The sequence below is a fragment of the Jaculus jaculus genome, chromosome 1 (genome assembly GCF_020740685.1).
Source record: "Jaculus jaculus isolate mJacJac1 chromosome 1, mJacJac1.mat.Y.cur, whole genome shotgun sequence".
NCBI lineage: Eukaryota > Metazoa > Chordata > Mammalia > Rodentia > Dipodidae > Jaculus > Jaculus jaculus.
In genome coordinates, this window is record NC_059102.1 from 38,611,887 (window position 1) to 38,633,892 (window position 22,006).

Below are 22,006 nucleotides of genomic sequence, written 5' to 3' on the forward strand. Positions count from 1 at the left end.
AGCATTACCAGTGAAAAACTAAGCTTTCAACACATGAGCTTATGGGAGACATTTCATATTCAAACTATAATACTCTATATAGCGTTATTTCTTTTTTCTTTTCAAGTGCTGGGATTAAAGGCGTGCACCACCATGCCCAGCAAAGATGTTCTTTTAGAATGACCCACTTTGGCTTCTGATTGTTTAGGCCTGGTGACTAGGTCTCTTTCGCTTAGGGCTAAGCCCCATAGAAACCTTTTATCTTGACAGGTTGCAGCGGGACCTGGGCCTGGGCCACCTTGCTCGTTTTTTTGGAACTGCAATGACCTGTTTCCTCTCCCCTCACTCACAAGTGGTGGCAGCTGCCACCCAGAGCCTCAAGGTACTGCAATATCCCCTGTCAGCGTTAGCTGAGAAAGCAGAGAGCATAAGTTCTGCCTGTTGCCTTGTCTCACAGGCCACCCTGACACCCAGCTTGGTTAGGAAGGAGATTCTCCCAGTGGGAGACAGGCTTCTGAAGCTTCAGAAATCAGTCTCCTGGAGGGGGGAGTGGGTTATCTTGACCCAGACAGTCTGGGGCGTCTCTTTGCAGGAGATCCTGAAAGAGTGTATAGCTCCGCACATGGCTGACATCGGCTCTGTGACCTCCTCAGCCTCAGGTCCTCCCCAGCACATTGCCAAGATGTTCAGGTGAGAATATGATGTCCATGTAGGACGACAGGAGGTCGCCTTGTCAGAAGGTCTGTGTGATCATTTATGCTCCACTTACCACTTAACTGTGGTGCCCACCAGGTGCTCCGTGGGATTTCAGGCTTCCTGCCTCCCGCCAAACCTTATCAGAGCAGTTCCATGCATATTTCAGAGACATTTAGTGTGGGTCATTGACAAAATGTGGACTGGGGACACCTAGTATTAAGACTGGTATATTATTTAATTTCTCTGAGTCTCTTCAAGCCCTGGGAATACATACAATAAACTCATCATGGACACTTTCTAAGGGTTAGCTATCTTCTTTGGCTTTCCTGAGGCCCCTCTGTTAGAGCTCAGCTGGGCTCTGTAGCACTTGGTGCCAACTGTTGTCATTTCCTGGGGTGCTGTGACTGAGGCCCATGCTGTGCTCACTCTTGGCAGGGCGGTGGAGGAGGGCCTGACGTACAAATTCCATGCAGCCTGGAGCTCTGTCCTGCAGCTGCTGTGTGTCTTCTTTGAGGTGTGTGGAAAGCAGGCACATCCCGTGATGAAGAAGGTAAGCTAGGGCTTGCTGGGGCCAGGACAGAGGTGGTGCTTGGACCCTTGGACTGTGGGCACGTGTGCAATCTTCCCTCCCCCACCACCGTGATGGTACCCACAAATCCCTAGTGCCATGTACCCAGAAAGGTGAATCAGTTTGGGAAGAATCAGAAGAGGGATGAGAGACAACCTCTCCCAACACACTAATCTTTGCACATGCCTTTAATCTCAGTGCACTGGAGGCAGAGGTAGGATCTGTGAGTTCAGGGCCATCCTGGGGCAACAGAGCGAGTTTCAGATCAGCCTGGAGTAGAGTGAGACCCTACCTTGGGGGAAAAAAAATCCTTTTCTACACTTTTTTTATTTTTTGGCTTTTTAGGCATAGTCTCACTGTAACCCAGGTTATTTTTCAAGATAAAATTAAAAATTCCTTTTTTTTAAAGATAGGGTTTTAAAATATTTATTTATTTATTTGAGAAAGAGAGAGAATGGGTGCACCAGGACCTCCAGCCACTGAAAACGAACTCCAGATGCATGCACCCCCTTGTGCATCTGGCTTACGTGGGTCCTGGAGAATCAAACTGGGGTCCTTCGGCTTTGCAGGCAAACGCTTTAACCGCTAAGCCATCTCTCCAGCCTGTCAAGGTAGGCTTTTGCTCTAGCCCAGGCTGACCTGGAATTCACCATGTAGTCTTGGTGGCCTCAGACTCACAGTGGTCTTCCTACCTGTGCCTCCCAAGTGTTGGGATTAAAGGTGTGTGCTACCACCCAGGCTGAAGGAGTTTTTAAGTCATGGGAAGGGTTGGCTGCATCATTGGCTCATCAGTGTGTATCCCCACATGGAGCTTCTCCTGAGCCCAGAATTTCGAGCTTCACCTACTCTGCTCCTCATTTGGGTCTAGGTCCAATAGAGAAAAGGGAATCAATCTTTCAGCTAATTTGATCCCTTTGTAATCACTGATTTCTTTCTTTCTTTCTTTTTTAATTATTGACAACTTCCATAATTATATTCAATAAGCCATGATTATTCCTTCCCCCCTCATTTTTCCCTTTACAACTCCACATTCTATCCCTTTGCACTCTCAATCAGTCTCTTTTTTTGTTTTGATTTTATCTTCTTTTCCTCCTATTATACTGGCTTATGTAGGTAGTGCCAGGTGCTGCGAAGTTATGGATATCCAGTCCATTCTGTGTCTGGAAGAGTGCATTAATATTTTTTTATTTTTTTAATTTGTTTGTTATAGCCAGAATGAGAGCGAGAGTGAGAATGGGTGCTCTAGTGCCTCCAGCCACTGCAGACAGTGCACCCCCTTGTGCATCTGCCTAACGTGGGTCCTGGGGAATTGAACCTGGGTCCTTTGGTTTTGCAGGCAAATGCCTTAACCTCTAAGCCATCCCTCCAGTCCCATTATTATTATTATTATCATCATTTTGGGGTAGGGTCTCGTTCTAGTCCAGGCTGACCTGGAATTCATCATGTTGTCTCAGGGTGGCCTTGAACTCATGGTGATCCTTCTACCTCTGTCTCTGGAGTGCTGGGAGTAAAGGCTTGCATCACTACGCCTGGCTAGAAGAATGTATTATTAGCAGTCCTGCCCTTCCATCGGCTCTTACATTTTTCCTGCCACCTTTTCCACAGTGAATCCTGAGTCTTGGAAGATGTGATAGAGATATTTCAGTCCTCTGTCACTTCTCAGCACCATGGTGCCTTTTGAGTCATCCCAAGGTCATTGCCATTTGAAAAGAGAAGCTTCTCTAACAAAAAGTGAGGGTAGCATTAATATGTGGGTATGAACATTAAGAGAAGTGCTTACTGGGCAGTTTGTTGAGCATAATATATACATTTAGCCAGACCACAGCAGACGTTATTGTGATCATTAAATTTTGTTTTATTTGTTTTGTATTATTGATTTTGGTTGTGCTGAAGATTAATCTTGGGCCTTGCATATACTAAGCAAGAGCTCTGCCATGAGCCATACCCCTGGCCCTGCCATCATGTCTGTACTTCTTCATCCCTTTGCTCTTAGTGCCTCCAGTCCTTGTGTGACCTGCGCCTCTCTCCTCACTTCCCCCACACGGCATCCCTAGACCAAGCTGTGGGAGCTGCAGTGACCAGCATGGGACCAGAGGTGGTGTTACAGGCTGTACCTTTGGAAATTGATGGCTCTGAGTAAGTGTGACACTGGTTGGCCTTTAGGAACCTCAGGAGAATCAGGCAGCTTTTGTCTGCAGAAGGACTTCTGTTACTCTCCTCACGGAGTCTTTTGTTTCCTATTCCCAGGGAGACTCTGGATTTCCCACGGAGCTGGCTGCTGCCAGTCATCCGGGACCATGTCCGGGAAACTCGACTCGGTTTCTTCACTACCTACTTCTTGCCCCTGGCTAACACCCTCAAGAGTAAAGGTACAGAGCCTTTGGCTGTGTGTAGCCTGAGGCCCCTCACTGTGGAGGAGCCCTAGCTGGAGGTGTCAGGGCTTTGAGGGGCTGGGGATATGGCTCAGTGGGTAAAGTGCTTGCCACACATAAGTTTGAGTTTGAATTTCCAGCACACATGTAAAAGCTGGGTGACTTTAAGGTTGAGATGAACATTCTGTTGTCCACTTAGCTTCCTGTTCTGAGGAAATAGATTGAGTACACCACTGTGTGTGTATGCATTGTACATTTTATTCAGAGGTTTACCTAGAGATGTGGTTTCTGTTAGTAAAGTTATTTATTTATTTGGCTTTTTCAAGGTAAGGTTTTGCTCTAGCCCAGACTGACCTGGAATTTACTATATAGTTTCAGGGTGGCCTTGAACTCATGGCAATCCTCCTATCTCTGCCTCCCGAGTGCTGGGATTAAAGGTGTGAGCCACCACACCCAGCTTTCTATTTGTAAAGTGTTTTTATTTTATTTATTTATTTACTTATTATTATTATTATTTTGTTTTTTTTGAGGGAAGGTCTCACTCTAACCCAGGCCGACCTGGATGGAGTTTACTATGTAGTCTCAGGGTGGCCTTGAACTCATGGTGATCCTCCTTTCTCTACCTTCTGAGTTCTGGGATTAAAGGCGTGTGCCACCATGCCTGGCTTCTATTAATAAAGTTTTTAACACAACTTCAAATATCTCTCAGAGACTTCAAGTTAAGTTAGCTATGGTAAGGTCCCACCTGGGGATATGATATGGTTAGAGAGAGAGACCAGGGCTGGAGAGATGGCTTAGCAGTTAAGGTGTTTGCCAGCAAAGCCAAGGGACCTAGGTTCGATACCCCATTCCCCACATTGACAAGGTGACACATGAGTCTGGAGGTCGTTTGCAGTGGCTAGGAGGCCCTGTTGTGCCTACTTTCTCTCTCTCTCTCTCTCTCTCTCTCATATAAATAAGTAAATAAATAAACATTTGAAAGAAATACCAGTAGGTAGAGACAGATGGTGTAGTGAGTTGAATAGATAAAGTTTGAATTCCAAAATACAGCTTGGTAACTCTGGAAAATGGTATTTAATTTTACAGGGCCTATGTCTTTCTGTGAGATGGCAAGATAATTATGGGTATTAAATGAAATAACAGTATGAAGTGTTCATTCAACAGACTGCCATGTAGAGTGCTCAATAAGTATCAACTTATTGTCCAGTAGACAAGGTGACAGAACAATATAACAACAAATCTTGCAATGCTTTTGTTTAAAAAATGTGTATGTAAGCCAGGGATGGGGCCTCATGCCTTTTAATCCCAGTACTTGGGAGACAGAGGTAGCATCACTGTGAGTTTGAGGCTGGACTGGGATTATAGAGTGAGTTCTAGGTCATCCTGGGCTATAGTGAGACCATACCTCAAAAAAAAAAAAAAAAATGGCTAGAGAGATGACTTAGCAGCATCTAAGGTGCTTGCATACGAAATATAAGGACCTAGGTTTGATTCTCCAATACTCACATAAGCCAGGTGCACATGGTGGCACATGCATCTGGAGTTTATTTACAGTGGCTAGAGAGACCCTGGTGTGATCATTTTTTCTCATTCCATTTCTCAAATATATAAATATATATGTTTTGTTTTGTTTTGTTTTTTACAAAAACTTGTAAAAACAGCCAGGCATGGTGATGCACACCTTTAAATCAGCATTTGGGAGGCAGAGGTAGGAGGATCGCCATGAGTTCAAGGTCACCCTGAGACTACAGAGTTAATTCCAGGTCAGCCTGGACCAGAGTGAGACTCTACCTTGGGGGAAAAAAAATGTGCATGCATTTAAAGAAGTACAAGAAAGTCCTCAGAAACAGGCCATCCCTGGAGGTGAGAGTGTGGAGGTGATTTGCTTTCTGTTTTCCATAGGTCTGGTTGGTTTCATTTCATTCATTTATTTATTCATTTATTTATTTATTTATTTTGTTTTTTCAAAATAGGGTCTTTCTCTAGCTCAGGTTGACCATGAGTTAGTCTCAGTCTGGCCTTGAACTCACAGCAATCCTCCTACCTCTGCCTCTTGAATGCTAGAATTAAAGGTGTGCCCTAGCACACTCAGCAATTTTTTAAAAAATTTAATTACTTTTTTTTTATTGACAACTTCCATAATTATAGACAATAACCCATGGTAATTCCTTCTCTCCCTCCTTTTTTTTTTTTTTTTTTTTTTTTCCAAGGTAGGGTCTTACTCTAGCCCAGGCTGACCTAGAATTTGCTACGTAATCTCAGGGTGGTCTGGAGCTCTTGGTAATCCACCTATCTCTGCCTCAAGAGTGTGCTGCCAGACCAGCTATTTTATTTTTTAAAATGTTTATTTATTTGAGAGAAAGAGATGCAGAAAGAGAATGGGTGTGCCAGGGCCTCTAGCCATAGCAAGTGAACTCCAGATGCATGTGCCACCATGTACCTCTGGCTTGTATGAGTTCTGGGAAACCAAACCTTGATCCGTAGGCTTCACAGGCAGGCACCTGGATCACTAAGCCATCTCTGCAGCCCCCAAATTTTTTTCCCATTCTTTTAATAAATAAGGTCTCACACTATAGCCCAGGCTGGCCTGGAATTTAGGTCAATCTTTCTGCCTCAGTGTCATGAATGCTGTTTAAATTACTGTTTATTTTATGTGGGGGAATCACCCATATTTCTATATTCACATTGATTAAAAAAAAAAAAAAAGGCTGTTGGACAGGAGAGTGCCCAGGGTCACATCTTGTCTTTGTCACACACTCCAGCAATGGACCTGGCCCAAGAAGGCAGCACAGTGGAGTCCAAGATCTATGACACTCTGCAGTGGCAGGTGAGAGATCTGGAAGATGAGGGAGGAGAGTACAGATTAGGCACTGTTGATAACACTGTGCTTTCTGACTCCCTCCTTCCCCAGATCTGGACCCTCCTACCTGGGTTCTGCACTAGGCCCACGGATGTGGCTGTCTCTTTCAAAGGTCTGGCACGGACGCTGGGCACAGCCATCAGCGAACGCCCCGACCTAAGGGTCACTGTGTGCCAGGCCCTGCGCACCCTCATCACCAAGGGTTGTGAGTCAGGTAAGTGAGGGAGCTGTTACGATGACTGGGGTGCTGGCCTGTTGTGGCTTGCTGTTGCTGCTGGGACCCAGGAGTGCGGAACAGGCTTCCTTGCTCCTCTCCCTGGTGTGCTGATGGCTGCTGTGGATTGTGCAGTCTGTCAGCGCCAGGAGGAGGCCAGGCCATTGTTCAATGTGCTCTGACCTCAGTCTTTCTGGAACAGAGAAGGCCTATACTCTGGGCTTCCCAGTTCTGCCATAGCATCACCTAAAAGGATGCCTGGGGCCACCCAGTGATCGTTGAAGCGGGGTTGGCTCTGTCCATCCAACAAAACTTGGGTCCTTTTGCCAGAGGCTGACCGTGCTGAAGTGAGTCGCTTTGCCAAGAACTTTCTGCCAATCCTCTTCAATCTGTATGGGCAGCCTGTTGCAGATGGGGACACCCCAGCTCCTCGCCGAGCTGTATTGGAAACTATCAAAACTTACCTCACCATCACTGAGACTCAGGTGAGCACAGGGAAGGGTGAGGAGATGCTCAGATTGGAAGGGCCAAGACCCCACCATTAGGCTCAATGGGTCTCAACCACCTGGAGAAGAGGGGACCACACGTAGTGGTGGGGCTGGGCTGGGCACACCTGAACCATGATGACCGGCTCAGGGATCTGCTCCTATGGTTGCTCTCTTTCTCTTGCCCCTGGGGCTTTCAGTTGGTGAATGGTTTCCTGGAAAAAGCCAGTGAGAAGGTTCTTGATCCTGCCAGCTCTGACTTTACCAGGTAATGTGCTCAGGGCTTCCCCACATAAGCTAGTGAGCCTAGGAGATTGATGCTTAGCAGAAGCTCTGTGAATTTTCTCTGTAATTATTTGGAGAAGTCTTTTTATTATATTTATATGTATTTTTTAAATAATTTTTTATTTATTTGAGAGTGACAGAAAGAGGCAGAGAGAGAGAGAGAGAGAGAGAGAGGGAGGGAGGGAGGGAGAATGGGCACGCCAGGGCCTCCAGCCGCTGCAAATGAACTCTAGACACGTGCTTCCTTGTGCATCTGTCTAACGTGGGTCCTGGGGAATGGAGCCTTATGCCTGGGTCCTTATGCTTCATAGGCAAATGTTTAACCACTAAGCCATCTCTCCAGCCCTATTATTATATATACTTTTTTATTTATTTGAGAAAGAGGCAAATAGAATGGGTGTGTCAGGGCCTTCAGTTGCTGTAAATGAACTCCATACATATGCACCACCTTATGTTTCTGGCTTATGTGGGTACTGGTGAATTGAACCTGGGTCCATAAGCTTAGCAGACAAGCAAGCGCCTTAACTGCTAAGCTATCTTTCCAGCCCTAGAATCTTAAGATACTGAGTGTTTGAGCTCTACTAAGTAGTGTCATTTGTGTATTCTTCCTGAGGGAGGAAAAGGGACATTGGAGACATACTGCTTGGGTTCAACTCAAACCCTTGCTGGTCATGCGGCCTTAGATGGTACCACTCTGCCATCTGTAAAGTGGGTGTGGTGATAATACCTGCCATGGGCTCATTGAGAATTGGAGGCTGACCCAGAAGTACCCAGAAGTTCATTGCTGTACTGAGTGCTTGGTTAGAACAGTGCTGGCTGTTACTGTTCACAACTCCTTGGAAGCTCCTTACCCCACTCTGACTTTCATTTCCTGTGGTCAGTAAGCATGAACACACTGACAGCCCCTGCCTTTCTCTAGCCCCTAAAGCCTCCTCCCTGGTCTTCTACTCCGAGCAGATTGTCTGTTCTGGACCTGGTCGTGGCCTTGGCTCCTCATGCTGATGAAGCTGCCATCAGTAAGCTGTACTCCACCATCCGGCCCTACCTGGAGGTGAGCCCCACACAACTGTCCTTCAGGAAGATGGGCCGTGTCTCCTTGTTTTCCTCCCTTAATGCTTGCCTAGATCAAGCCTCAGCTGCTTTCTCTCAGTGCCCTGCCCATATGTCATGTAGGTGCCAAGGTGATGAAAATGCATAGCTGTGCTCTGGCCTCACCTGTCAAGGTGTGTCTTGTAAAACACAGGCCACTCTCCTTTCCTGCTGTTAATCTAGCTAGGCCTGTCCCAGCCTGCTCTGGCCTCAGCCCTCTCAGCTCTCTTTGTACCCTCCCTCTACTGCAGCTTCTTTAGGCCACCTGTTCTGTTCTTTTCTTTTTATTGGTTTTTCAAAGTAGAGTCTTGCTCTAGCTCAGGCTGATCTGGTATTCACTGTAGTTTCACAGTGGCCTTGAACTCATGGTAATCATGGCAATCATTCTATCCCAACTTCCCAAGTACTAGCTGGGATTGAAGGCATGCACCACCATGCCCGACTTTTTTTTTTTTTTTTTTTTCCCCAAAATAGTCTCTCTGTAGCCTAGGGTGGTGTGGAATTCACTATGTAGTCTCAGGATGGCCTTGAACTCACAGCTATCCTCCTACCTCTGCCTCCCAAATGCTGGGATTAAAAGTGTGTGCCACCATGCCTGGCACTTGTATTTTTTTATTTATTTTTGAGGTAGGAGCTCCCTTTAGCTCAGGCTGATCTGGAATCCACTATGTAGTCTCAGGCTGATCTTGAACTTACAGCAATTCTACATCAGCTTCCCAAGTGCTGGGATTAAAAGTGTGTGCCACCACTTTATGCTCAACTGCCTTAAAAAAAAAAAAAAAAATATATATATATATATATATATATATATAGTTCCTCTTTTTGTTTTAATAAAGTTTTTGTTTTGTGTGTTTTATTTATTTATTTTTTTTTTTACAGAGCAAGAGAGAGAGAGAATGAGCGCACCAGGGCCTCTAGCCACTGCGGACAAATTCCAGATGCATGTGCCACCTTATGCATCTGGTTTATGTCGGTTGTAGGGAATCCAACCTGGGTTTTTAGGCTTCCCAGACAAGCATTTCAACTGCTAAGAGCCATCTCTCCAGCCCTGTCTTAATTTTTTTCTTTTTTTTTTTTTGTGATTTTATTTTATTTATTTTTTGTTTTTTTCCAAGTAGGGTCTTGCTCTTGCCCAGGCTGACCTGGAATTTACTATGTAGTCTCAGATTGGCCTCCAACTCACAGCAATCCTCCTACCTCTGCTTCCTGAGTGCTGGGACTAAAGATCAGTGCTACCATGCTTGGCTAAGTTTTTTTCTGAGAGAGAGGGAGGGGAAAGACAGAAGGAAAGAATAGGGATACCAGGGCCTTTAGCCACTGCAAACAAACTCCAGATGCACGTACCACCTTGTGCATCTTGCTTACATGGGTCCTAGGGAATCGAGCCTAGGTCCTTTGGCTTTACAGGCAAACACTGTAACCACTAAGCCATTTCTCTAGCCCTAATTGTATTTATTTATTAGAGAAAGGGCATGAGCAAGCCGGGTGTGGTGGTGCACACCTTTAATCCCAACACTCGGGAGGCAGAGGTAGGAAGGTTGTCTTGAGTTTGAGGCCACCCTGAGACTACATAGTGAATTGTTCAGGTCAGCCTGGTCTAGAGTGAGACCCTACCTCCAAAAAAAAAAAAAAAAAAGGCGTGAGCACATACCAGGGCCTGTAGCCACTACAAAAGAACTCCAGACATATGTACCACCTTGTGCATCTGCCTTTACATAGTTATTTGGGAATCAAATCTCGGTCCTTTGGCTTTGCTGACAAACTCCTTAACCACTAAGCTATCTCTCCAGCCCTAGGATGCCTTTTTTTTTTTCCTTCGAAGTAAGGTCTTGCTCTAGCCCAGGCTGACCTGGAATCCACTATGTAGTGTCAGGGTGGCCTTGAATTTATGGCCATCCTCCTACCTCTGACCCCTGAGTGCTGGGTTTAAAGGTGTGTGCCACCACGCCCTGCTAGAATGCCTTTTTTTTTTTTTTTTTTTTTTTCCATTTTGGTTTTTCGAGGTAGGGTCTCACTCTGGTCCAGGCTGACCTGGAATTAACTCTGCAGTCTCAGGGTGGCCTTGAACTCATGGCGATCCTCCTACCTCTGCCTCCTGAGTGCTGGGATTAAAGGCGTGTGCCACCACGCCCGGCTTAGAATGCCTTTTTTTGAAGCAGGATCTTACTTTAGTCCAGATTAACATGGGACTCACTGTAGCTCAGACTGGTCTCCTAACTCAGCCTCCTAAGTGCTTCAGTTAAAGGTGTGAGGAACCATGCTAGCTTTCATTAGGCCGGGCGTGGGTCCCAAATAAATTCCTGTTGCCCATGAGCCTTGTGCATGCTAAGCAGGCACTCTGCTGCAGAGCCGTACCTCAAGACCTGGGGCTGGGATACAGAGCAGCCCTGTCTGGAGTGTTCATCTTATCTGAATTGTGCCCCCGAGCACCAGCCCCACTGCCAGTTTAACAGCAATGAGCAGGGTAAGATGTGCGTTGCAACAGACACGGACACCCAGATCACGATCACATGATTCAGGAGGTGTCCCAGAAAGAGTGACAGGGACTTCTTTAGAATTGCAGTAAGTCCTTTGGGCAGAGGAGAGAGTGTACCCCCAGAGAATATAGGCACACAGACCTTGGCACATCCTGGCTTGAATGGGCTTTTTTTTTTAAACTGTATTTTTTTTTTTTTTAAATTTGAGAGAAAGAGGCAGAGAGAATGGGTACACTAGGGCCTCCAGCCACTGCAAACAAACTCCAGACACGTGCGCCCCCTAGTGCATCTGGCTAACGTGGGTCCTGGGGAACTGAGCTGCAGTCCTTTGGTTTGTAGGCAAGGGCCTTAAGCACTGAGCCACTTCTCTAGCCCTTGAATGGCTTTATTTGATGGTGGCAATGGGAAAGGCATGGAGAGGAGGATTGGCTTTGTCTCTCGGACCTGTGGCTATGCTTGCTGTTTCCAGACTAGATTGGCAGGGCCAGCTTCTCCCTGAATGTACTTTAGTGCTAGCCACAGGGGGTGCTCCCAGAATGTCACTGGATTTGAGGCCAGGTGTAGAGCCCAGCTCCTTTCCTCACTGCTATTAGGTCCCATTTGCCTTTTCCAGAGCAAGGCTCATGGGGTGCAGAAGAAGGCCTATCGTGTGCTAGAGGAGGTGTGTGCCAGCCCCGAGGGCCCTGGGGCCCGCTTTGTGCAGAGCCACCTGGGTGACCTGAAGAAGACCCTGCTGGACTCGCTTCGGAGCACGTCCTCACCTGCCAAGAGGGTAGGGAGCTGGGGCTGCCTGCTCTGCTGAGGGAGGGAAGGTGTCCTCGGGGAGGCTCAAGGGAGCCACAGGAGGCATTGGAGGAGTGCTGACCATTGTCCCCCTTCCCCTAGCCCCGTTTGAAGTGCCTCATACATATTGTGAAGAAATTGTCGGTTGAGCATGAAGAATTCATTGCGGCCCTCATCCCAGAGGTGAGGGGACATTGTATGTTTTAGGGGTTCCCTGGAGTATGGCTCTCAAGAGAATGTCATACTTTGGCAGACGGGTGGGAGTGGGCTTGATTTTCTGTCTGGGCATGTGGGTGCCTCTGCCTGCCCCTCGAGCTGGAGGCAGCTCAGCTGGGGCTCTAGCTCTGGTGGCACATGCTGACAGGCTGTCTGGCCAGGTGATCCTGTGCACCAAGGAGGTGTCTGTGGGTGCACGGAAGAATGCTTTCACTCTGCTCGTAGAGATGGGCCATGCTTTCCTGAGGTTCGGCTCCAACCAGGAAGGTGAGGCTTCAGGATGCGAGCTGGGGGCAGGGGTGGCACGCTGCTTGTAGGCTGAGATGGGGAGGGAGGCATCCCTTAAAGCTGCTGCTGGTCATGAGATGACGGAGCGAGCTCCTTGCCCGTTCTGGGCCAGAGCAGGCTGCTCTCTGTCTGCAGTCACCCTCCAGGGGGTCCTGTCCTCAAGTGATGTGTCCTGGTGTCTTTTTCCAGAGGCCCTGCAGCGCTTCCTTATCCTGATCTATCCTGGCCTTGTGGGTGCAGTGACCACCATCAGCTGTAGCATTCTGGCCCTAACCCACCTCCTGTTTGAGTTTAAAGGTAAGCCTTTTACCCGCAAGCCTGGGAGGCTTTTGGGAGGAAGTGTTTCAAAGGTCAAGACGGGTCACAGTGGTGCCAGACTGGTGAAAGGCCCCAGGGGGTGGGGGAGAGCTGGAGCCTGGCCCTGCCTGCCTCTGTGTCTCTTTTCTCACAGCACTTTGCCTCCTCACAGGGCCATGAGTTCCCAGTGTCCTGATCTCCTGTCACATTGATCAAGAGGGTTGGCTAATCTGCATGTTAGTTACAGGCCACTTCATGAATGGTGATTTGGAACCATGTCATGTCCACAGAAAGGCCCCACACTTTTTGTTCCACTAATACCTGTACTCACCAGGGCCAGCTGGCAGCTACCTCTCTCTGGGTGGTAGTCTTTGTTCTGGGAGATCCAGGTGTCTTAACAGTAACTGGTGTGCTATAGGACTGATGGGCACCAGCACAGTGGAGCAGCTGCTGAAAAATGTGTGTCTGCTGCTGGCCTCCCGCACCCGTGATGTGGTCAAGTCTGCGCTGGGCTTCATCAAGGTGGCTGTGGTGGTCATGGATGTGGTCCACCTGGCCAAGCATGTACAGTTGGTGGTAAGTCCTTTTTTCCCTCAGTAGATGACAGTAACCTCTGATATACCAGTGTAGACCTAATGGGCTTCAGGCCAAGAAGTTTGGAACTTTTTCTTTAGTTACTGCTGATTTGTGAAAAAGATAGTTAAGGAGCGCTTGGTCTTAAGTGAATGCTGACTCAACCTAGTAAAGGAAGCCATGGGGGCCAGACTGCCTCTTGTACTCCTTTGGCTTCTCTGCAGAAGCTAGGGCTCTAATGAACAAAGACTAAGGAAGAGACTTCACATTCCCATTATACAGCTGGAGAAACTGAGGTCACATCAAGTCTCAGGGCTTACAATGGGCTTCCTCTTTGCAGGGCTTCACATGTTACTTAACTTGCATCTTGCATTTTGACTTTACTCCTGGTCCTCTAAGGTTTCTATGTACACCTGCTGCTAGAGCCCAGATTGAACTAGAGAGACATTGGAATTGGGTCTTGGGACTCTTCCTGCCCAGGGAAAACCCAACTCAGGCTTGCTGAAAGCTGAGACAGTGCTCTAATTCAATGGCTCAGTGTCCCACTTTCAGCTGGGTTGAGTCACATCAAACCTCTAGGTCACTATTGACATATTTTCTTTGAGCAGGGCCCTAGTGCCTTTTTTTCTTTTCCTCCTCCTTTTGGTAGTACTAGGGATTGAACCAGTGCCATACACATGGTAGGTAAGTGTTCTACCACTGAACTATATTCCTTGATCTCTTTTTACTGTTTTTAATTTTTTTTTTTATTTTTTATTGTTTTAGTTGTATTTATTTGCAAGCAGATAGAGAATGGGCATGCCAGGAAACTGCAGGCACATGTGCCCCTTGTGCATCTGGCTTACGTGGGTCCTGGAGAATCAAACTTGGGTCCTTTGACTTCCTAGGCAAATACCTTAACTGCTAAGCCATCTCTCCAGCCCCCTCTTTTTACTTTTTTTTTTTTTTTTTTTTTGAGGCAGGATTTCACTCTAGCCCAGGCTGACCTAGAACTCACTATTTAGTCTCAGGGTGGCCTTGAACTCACAGTGATCCTCCTACCTCTGCCTCCTGAGTGCTGAGATTAAAGGCGTGAGCTACCACGCCCTGCTTTTTTGAGGCATGGTCTCACAAGTTCCTTAGGCTAGCCTTGACCTCATTCTGTAGTCCAGACAAGCCAACTAGGGGGCCTCGGCTTTGAGGCCAAAAGAGTAGTTGTTCTCTACAAGCCTAGAGCCTAACTGGGAACCACAGATGAAGAGTGGCTAGAGCAGGGGTCTGTCGTAGTTTACTAGAACATAATTCTCCTTTCAAAGGACATGAAGGGCCTTGTTCCCCCAGCCTCACCTGGAGACCCTGCAGATAATGAGGTCTGCTGCGTACATGTGTCACCCACAGCAGACTGAATGAACAGTGCTGTGTGACAAGCACATAGAGACCAACAGAAGCCTCGTAGTGTCAGGGCAAAGTAGGAGCCATAGGTTGGGATTATGTCCCTGTGGCCACTCAACAATCATGTGAGCTTGTGCCTCAGTTTCCTCACTTGTAAGTAGCTCCTCTGGATCCTAAAGATTCATTAGTGCCAAGCAATGCTCAAATAACTAAAAGTGTCATTTTGGAAGTATGGTCACAGTATATCATGAAGGTCAAGTGAAATATGGGATTCCGATTCAGGAAGCGTGTCAAGATGTGGGCTAGGAACACGGTCGCTTGAGCCTCCTCTCTTAGCCGGGCCCAAATGTACTGTGTCCCTAGTCTGGCTGTTAAGGACAGGTGACTAGGATGGCAGGTACCTTACCTTGACACCCTGGTGTTCTGCCTGCCAGATGGAAGCCATAGGAAAGCTGTCGGATGACATGAGACGGCACTTCCGCATGAAGCTTCGGAATCTATTCATCAAGTTCATCCGCAAGTTTGGGTCTGTACACTTGAATGACGGTTGGGGTGGAGCAGGTGCGGAGTTGTGGATGCCCAGTCACCCCAAGGACTATAGAGAGGGGTTGCTGGCCAGTGCCTCTTACAATCCTTTCTTTGCACCACTACCTCCCCCTTCCAACCAGATTTGAGCTGGTGAAGGGGCTGCTGCCTACAGAGTACCACAAAGTCCTGGTCAACATCCAGAAGGCTGAAACCCGGGCCAAAAAGCACCGTGCCCTGAGCCAGGCTGCTGTGGAGGAGGAAGAAGAGGATGAGGAAGAGCCCACCCAGGGCAAAGGTGACAGGTGTGTCCATGGCAGGGTCCTGTGGAACTGGTCTCCTGCAGCCCAGAGTCCACGCAGGCTGTCTCTGGCCTCCTCCCAGGAACACTCCCTTGTACTTCTCTATCCTTAGCATTGAGGAGATTTTGGCTGACTCGGAGGATGAAGATGAGGAGGAAAGAGGCCACAACAAAGAGCAGAGAAAGCTGGCCCGACAGAGGAGCAGGGCGTGGCTGAAGGAAGGTGGAGGGGATGAGCCCCTCAACTTCCTGGATCCCAAAGTGGCCCAGCGAGTCCTTGGTGAGTGAGCAAGAAGCAGCTGGCCCAAGAGCCTAGAGCAGCAAGCTTGCCTTGTTGCTGGGTTCTTGGGTTCTGAGCAGGTGATGGCATCTGTGGATGGCCAGTGGGCAGGAAGCACAAGGCCCCTGTTGGAGCGCTGTGGATTTATCTTCTCTGAAGGGTGGGGGTGAGTGGGTAGGACTGGCCTTCTACCTCCTCATATCAAACTGTCCCATCAGCCACACAGCCTGGACCCGGGAAGGGCAGCAAGAAAGACCACGGCTTCAAGGTGAGCGCCGATGGTCGGTTGATTATACGTGAGGATGAAGATGGTGACAAAGTGGAGGAAGAGGATGGCACTAAAGGTGAGGCTACCGCCATCCTAGGAGGCAGCTGCCTTGGCCTAACCAGGCTGCATTTGCTCAGTTCTTCGTGTATTTACTCATGGGCGCATTTGCCCATTCATGCATTGGTTGTTCATTGAAGCACTGATAAACTGTTCTGAGAAGCTTACACACAGAACTTTGTGGATTTTTGGGGGGTCGGGGGTAGGTTTCGAGGTAGGGTCTCTCTGTGGACCAACTGACCTGGAAGTCATTATGTAGTTTCAGTGTGGCCTCAAACTCACAGCGACCTTCCTACCTCTGCCTCCCAAGTGCTGGGATTGAGGTTGTGCCACCATGCCCAGCCTAGCTTCTCAAACTGTTTGATCTCACTAAAAATAAACAAATTAAATATGTGTGTGTGTGTGTGTGTGTGTGTGTGTGCGCGCGTGCGTGCGTACACACATACAAGCATGCCAGGATCTCCTTGCCACTGCAGATAAACTCCAAGTATATGTGCCACTTTCTGCTGATAGCTTTGCCTGGGTACTGGAGAATCAAACCCAGGCTAGCAGGCTTTGCAGACAAATATCTTTAACCACTAAGACATCTCCCCAGCCCTATTTTAATATTTCTGACAGTTTATACAGATATATAATGAGTCTTGATTAAATTCATCCCCCCGTTACTCTGTTGTCCCCATCTTCTCACAACTGCTGAACCCCTTACCTGATTCCCTCCTACTTTCCTGTCTTCTTTCCCATGAGGTTTGATGAGGACTGCTTGCATAAGCATGAGGAGTGCTCTATTGGAGCATGGGCAGCTGACCAGTGGTCAAACCACTGAAGAAGATCGCTCCCTTTCCCTCAGCAACCATTCACTGCCAGCAGCCAGCAGCTCCTCAGGGAAGGGTGGCGCTCATGGGTCTCAATCCCATCCATGCTGCCATGTTGGTGGGCCCCCCAATTTTTTTTTTTTTTTTTTTTTGGTGGTATGTATTTTATTTTATTTTTCTTTTCCCAAAAATATTTTTATTATGTCTGTGTTTCACTGTCTTTCATTACAGCGCACATACAAACAAAACTTTGGGGAAATCTCTCTCTGCAGTCTCCTTATTTATTTTTCTTTTTTTGGTTTTTAAAGTAGGAGTTTCACTCTAGCTCAGGCTGACCTGCAGTTCACTGTGTAGTCTCAGGGTGGACCCTTGAACTCACAGTAATCCTCCAACCTCTGCCTCCTGAGTGCTGGGATTAAAGGTGTGCACCACCACGCCGAGCCTCTCTTTGATTTTTAAAGTTTATATGTGTGTGTGTGTGTGCGTGTGTGTGTACACATACTCAGTAGGGCCCTTTGTTGCTCCAAAGAGCACAGCCTAGATGAGAGGCTGGGGAACTGAGCCTGGTGCCAGCAGACTTTGCAAGCATCTTTAACTGCTGAACAATCTTACCAGCCCCGTTTGTTTTTTTTTTTTAATTACTTATTTTACTTATTTTATTATTTTTTTTTTCGAGGTAGAGTCTCACTCTGGCCCAGGCTGACCTGGAATTCACTATGTAGTCTCAGGGTGGCCTTGAATTCATAGTAATCCTCCTACTCCTGCCTCCTGAGTGCTGCTGGGATTAAAGGCGTGCACCACCATGCCCTGCTTATTTTTAAGTAATGTTGTTGTTTATTTGTTTGGGAAAGAGAGCGCAAGCGCTGGAGTGACAGTACCTCTTGCTGCTGCACATGAACTCCAGGCTCGGGTGTTATCTGTGCACCTGGCTGTTTTGGGAGATGTTGGGGGATACTCAGCTGGGGAGTTGAACCTGGACCATCATGCATTGTAACTAACAGCTGAGCCATATCCCAAGCCCTTGTTTTTTTGTTTGGTTGTTTTTTTGTTGAGGTAAGGTCTCACTCTTGCACACTGACCTGGAACTCACTCTGTAGCTCTACACTGACCTCCTACATCAGCCTCATTGAAGCTGTGCACTGCCACACCTGGTTCTGCTTAGGTTATTTTGTTTGTTTTTGTTAAGGTAGGGTCTTGCTCTAGCCCAGGCTGACCTGGAATTCACTAGGTAGTCTCAGGGTAGCCTCAAACTCAAAGTCCTCCTATCTCTGCTGGGATTAAAAGGGTGCTCCACCACGCCAGGCTTTTTATTTTTCCTTAGAGAGAAAGAGATACAGAGAAAGAATAGGCTCACCAAAGCTTCCAACCTTTACAAATGAACTCCAAGCACATGTGCCACCCTGTGCATCTGGTTTATGTGGATAGTAGGAATCAAACCTGGGTTCTTGAGTTTTGCAGGCAAGTGCCTTAACCACCAAGCCATCCATCTCTCCAACCCTCTCTTTCTGGTTAGACTTTTAATATAAATTGGCTAAGCTCCTGATGCTCATTTAGATATGAGATCCTCCTAATTTCCCTCAGAACATCTGGGAATCACATTTGCTGTCCCCTAGCCCCTTTCCTCGCATACCCATCCATTAGATAAACACCTAGGTGCTGCAGATGTAGCTTAGCTGGTGTAGTGCTTGCTAGCATGTACAAAACCCTGGTTCCACCCCCAACACTGGGGGCGAAGTCTGCCTTCTGACTGCTTTGGTTCCCATTGCCTAGCTCTGTCCTAAGCAGTGCTCTCAGAGCTCCCCAGCCCTCAGCAGCTGCTTGGCTGCAAGGCTGTGTCTATGCTTGCTATAAATGTGACTGTTTCTTCAGCTGTTCTCTCCTACCCTTTGATTCTTCATTCTCCTGTGCACTTGATGTCCACGGGTTCCTGTGGCTGTGAATGTGTGTTCTTGTCTCTCTTTGCCTTTCCCCAGACCCTACTCTGTCTAGGATCCAGCACGGGTCCTTTGTGGGTCGTTCGGGCGCCCCCCTTGTGCATCTGGCTAACGTGGGTCCTGAAGAATCAAGCCTTGAACTGGGGTCCTTAGGCTTCACAGGCAAGCGCTTAACCGCCAAGCCATCTCTCCAGCCCCTAGTATTGTTTTTTGCAGTGCTGGGATGGAACCCAGTACCTCACGTGTGCTGGGAAAGTGCTCTGCCACTGAGGTATATTTCCAGTCCTCATGCCTGCTCTCTTTATTGTCTTTTGGTTGTTTCTTGACTTTGCTGGACTCTCTCTCTTCCAAATGACCATGTCCATATGTGTTTCTGTTCTACATGATGGCAGCACTTGGAGGGAGCAGGAAGTTTTCAAGTAGGAAAGTGAAGCTGTTCTGGCAAAATGGAGGCGTGTGTGGGGTTGGGCCTGACTCTAGGAGACTCTAGGGCTTTCTTTGTCACCTTGGAAGTAGGGCCACTTCTTCCTTGAGAGGCCATTGTCCCTGAGGCCAGTGGGGGGGGGGGAAGAGGCAGTGTCCGCAGTATCGCCTCCCATGGGAGGAAGAGAGTTTTCTGTGATTGGTGTTGGTTCCCCTCTGGCTCACCAGGAGGAGGCAGGAGGCAAGTATAGGTTGGGGCTCCCAAGTGCTCATGGGCCTGTGTTCCTTCTTATTGCAGGGGAAGATGAAGAGATGGCTGACTTGGTGGAAGATGTGGGCGTCAGGAGTGTGAGTAATTCCTGGCTTCGGCTGGGGCCCATCTTTCCAGCCCTGCACCCACCCCCACCCCCAGACAGACACTACACTGCCTGCTGGAATCCTTCAGTACTCAGTGGGTTCTCCATGATGTGGGCAGTTAGTGGGGGTGTGGGTGTATGGTTGAGTGCCCAAGGTATGTGTGTTGGTGGGTTGTCTCGACCAAAGTCATAGGCTTGGCAGGTTGCAAGAGCAGCAGCTAGCCCATGTGAAATTCCTGCGGGTGTGGAGTTCCCCACTGAGTAGCAAGCACTGGATAGTGTTTCTCTGCCCAGCTGATTGCTAGTGCCTAGACTAAAACTTCCAGTGACAACAGCCCGACCTTCCTTCCTGTGCAGCTGTAACATGGTGCCAGGCATGTACTAGGTGCTTATCACTTGCTGTGGCATATAATTGATAAGTCCATGTGTCCCACTGGCTCATAACTACTGGGACCCGACTGTCCATTGAGGGACTTTAGTGACTGACTAGGCTCGGGGGACAGATGCCCATGGCCTTAGGGGTCAGTATGCCTTGACTGATGGGAAGAGTAAGGTGGGGTGGAGTAAGGAGAGGGGAAGAGGTTTTAGTAAAGGCTTTCTAGAGAAGCCTGTTAAGAAGGCTGGACCATGCTGATGTCTGGCCACAGGTGGGCTGGAGCCCTGCTCCCCAACTTCCTCCCTGTACAATTGGGACAGCACCCTCCTTTCCTGGACCTACATTTCCCATTGTAAGGGTGACGTGTGTCAAGGACTAGGCAGAGGGCCCTGTTCTCAAGGCTGGTCACTGCTGCTGTCCCAACTTCATTTTGATCTTGCTCCCTTAGTTACTGACTCTCTGCTTGTTGCCTCTTTCTGTAGAAAAAGAAGCTTAAGCGGCACAGGGAGGCGGAGGAGGAAGAACTGGAGGTGCCCCCTCAGTATCAGGGTGAGCCATTCCCTCTTGTGGGACACACAGATCCCTAAGGCTTTGGTTGTATTCAGTTCACACTGATAGATTGGCTGATGTAACCCAAGACTGGGCTCCCCTAGCCTTTCTGGGGAGTCCCTGAGTCTAACATCTTCCCACTCAGCTACACTTCCAGTGGGGCTTATAGTCAGTCCTTCTCCTGACATCTGATGCATGGTCTTTGTGATCTCCTTACAGCTGGAGGCTCTGGCATCCATCGCCCTGTGGGCAAGAAAGCTACCCCTGGGGCTGAATACAAAGCCAAGGTGAGAGCTGTGGGCAAGGAGTGGGGTCTCCTGGTACTAGAAGGGCCTTGGGGATGGCAAGATCACACTGTGCCCATCACCACCTTGGATAGTTGCTTTTGTAGAGCCAGAGGAGCTGAGGAAGAAGGGTACCCCAGATCATGTCGCAGCTGAAGTTGGAGGCCTTGACAAATGACCTTCCATGGCCATAGTAGTTCCCTGATACAATCCAAAGAAGAAAGTGAAGGGAAAGGAGGAGGTGGGGCCATTTGAGTCAGGGAACTCCCAACTCCTGCTGACTGTGGTTTTTGTTTGTGTTTTTATGGGTGATCAGAAAGCAAAGGGTGACATGAAGAGGAAGGGCCGGCTCGATCCCTATGCCTACATCCCACTCAACAGAACCAAGCTCAACCGCAGGTATGGTGATCTGGAGGTGCCAGTGGTTGGGGCTCCAGAGTCTGCTGAGGGCAAGGTCTTACTCATTCAGCTCTCAACTTGGTTGCTCTGGTCTATTCTAATTTATTTTTACTTTTTTAACATGTACCCACACGTGGTTGGTATCTGTGATACTGTTGTTGACTTGAATTGCATTGTGTGTGTTTTGAGATAGGTCTCAGGTTGGCCTAGAACTCCTAATGTTTCACCTCCTGAGTACCGGGATTACAAGTGTGAGCCCCATACCTGGTTTAAACTACCTTTATTCTTTTGTTTTTTTGTTTGTTTTGAGGTGGTGTTCTCCCTCTAGCCCAGGTGAAGCACATACTCTGCAGTTCCAAGTGCTGGAATTAAAGGTGTACACCACCTCAGCTGGCTAAACTGCCTTTGTTTGTTTGTTTGTTTTTTGAGGTAGGGTCTCTAGCTCAGTCTAACCTAGAATTCACTATTCACTATGTCGTCGTCTCAGGGTGGCTTTGAAGTCATCATGGTCCTCCCACCTTTGCCTCCTGAGTGCTGGAATTGAAGGTGTGGGCCCCACTGCTTCTGGCTAAGCTGTCTTTTAAACACCATCTTAGAGCCGGGCGTGGTGGTGCACGCCTTTAATCCCAGCACTCGGGAGGCAGAGGTAGGAGGATCGCCATGAGTTCAAGGCCACCCTGAGACTACAGAGTTAATTCCAGGTCAGCCTGGGCCAGAGTGAGACCCTACCTCGAAAAACCAAAAAAATAAAATAAAATAAAAAAATAAACACCATCTTAGGTCATGTAGAAATATTCTAGAATACATGTATTCCACATACTCAGCGTTTTCAGTTTTGCAAAATTTTCTCTTCTAATTCCCGTGTTGGTGTTATTGCACTTTTAATATT

At 48.0% G+C, this 22,006-nt stretch overlaps 1 protein-coding gene across 1 annotated transcript in view; it reads left to right on the forward strand.

The window, feature by feature from the left end:
- Rrp12 (ribosomal RNA processing 12 homolog) overlaps positions 1-22,006 on the forward strand; it is a 39,226-nt gene that overhangs the window by 16,062 nt on the left and 1,158 nt on the right. The window contains exons 11-33 of the mRNA XM_045131645.1: positions 250-361; positions 572-669; positions 1,111-1,225; positions 3,237-3,379; positions 3,491-3,612; positions 6,378-6,442; positions 6,527-6,689; positions 7,020-7,174; positions 7,375-7,442; positions 8,417-8,510; positions 11,639-11,797; positions 11,911-11,991; positions 12,186-12,291; positions 12,502-12,609; positions 13,028-13,185; positions 14,988-15,079; positions 15,222-15,383; positions 15,493-15,659; positions 15,878-16,003; positions 19,452-19,501; positions 20,368-20,434; positions 20,654-20,721; positions 21,035-21,117. Coding sequence (XP_044987580.1) covers positions 250-361; positions 572-669; positions 1,111-1,225; positions 3,237-3,379; positions 3,491-3,612; positions 6,378-6,442; positions 6,527-6,689; positions 7,020-7,174; positions 7,375-7,442; positions 8,417-8,510; positions 11,639-11,797; positions 11,911-11,991; positions 12,186-12,291; positions 12,502-12,609; positions 13,028-13,185; positions 14,988-15,079; positions 15,222-15,383; positions 15,493-15,659; positions 15,878-16,003; positions 19,452-19,501; positions 20,368-20,434; positions 20,654-20,721; positions 21,035-21,117 — 2,562 coding nt within the window. The remainder of the gene's footprint in view (positions 1-249; positions 362-571; positions 670-1,110; positions 1,226-3,236; positions 3,380-3,490; positions 3,613-6,377; positions 6,443-6,526; positions 6,690-7,019; positions 7,175-7,374; positions 7,443-8,416; positions 8,511-11,638; positions 11,798-11,910; positions 11,992-12,185; positions 12,292-12,501; positions 12,610-13,027; positions 13,186-14,987; positions 15,080-15,221; positions 15,384-15,492; positions 15,660-15,877; positions 16,004-19,451; positions 19,502-20,367; positions 20,435-20,653; positions 20,722-21,034; positions 21,118-22,006) is intronic.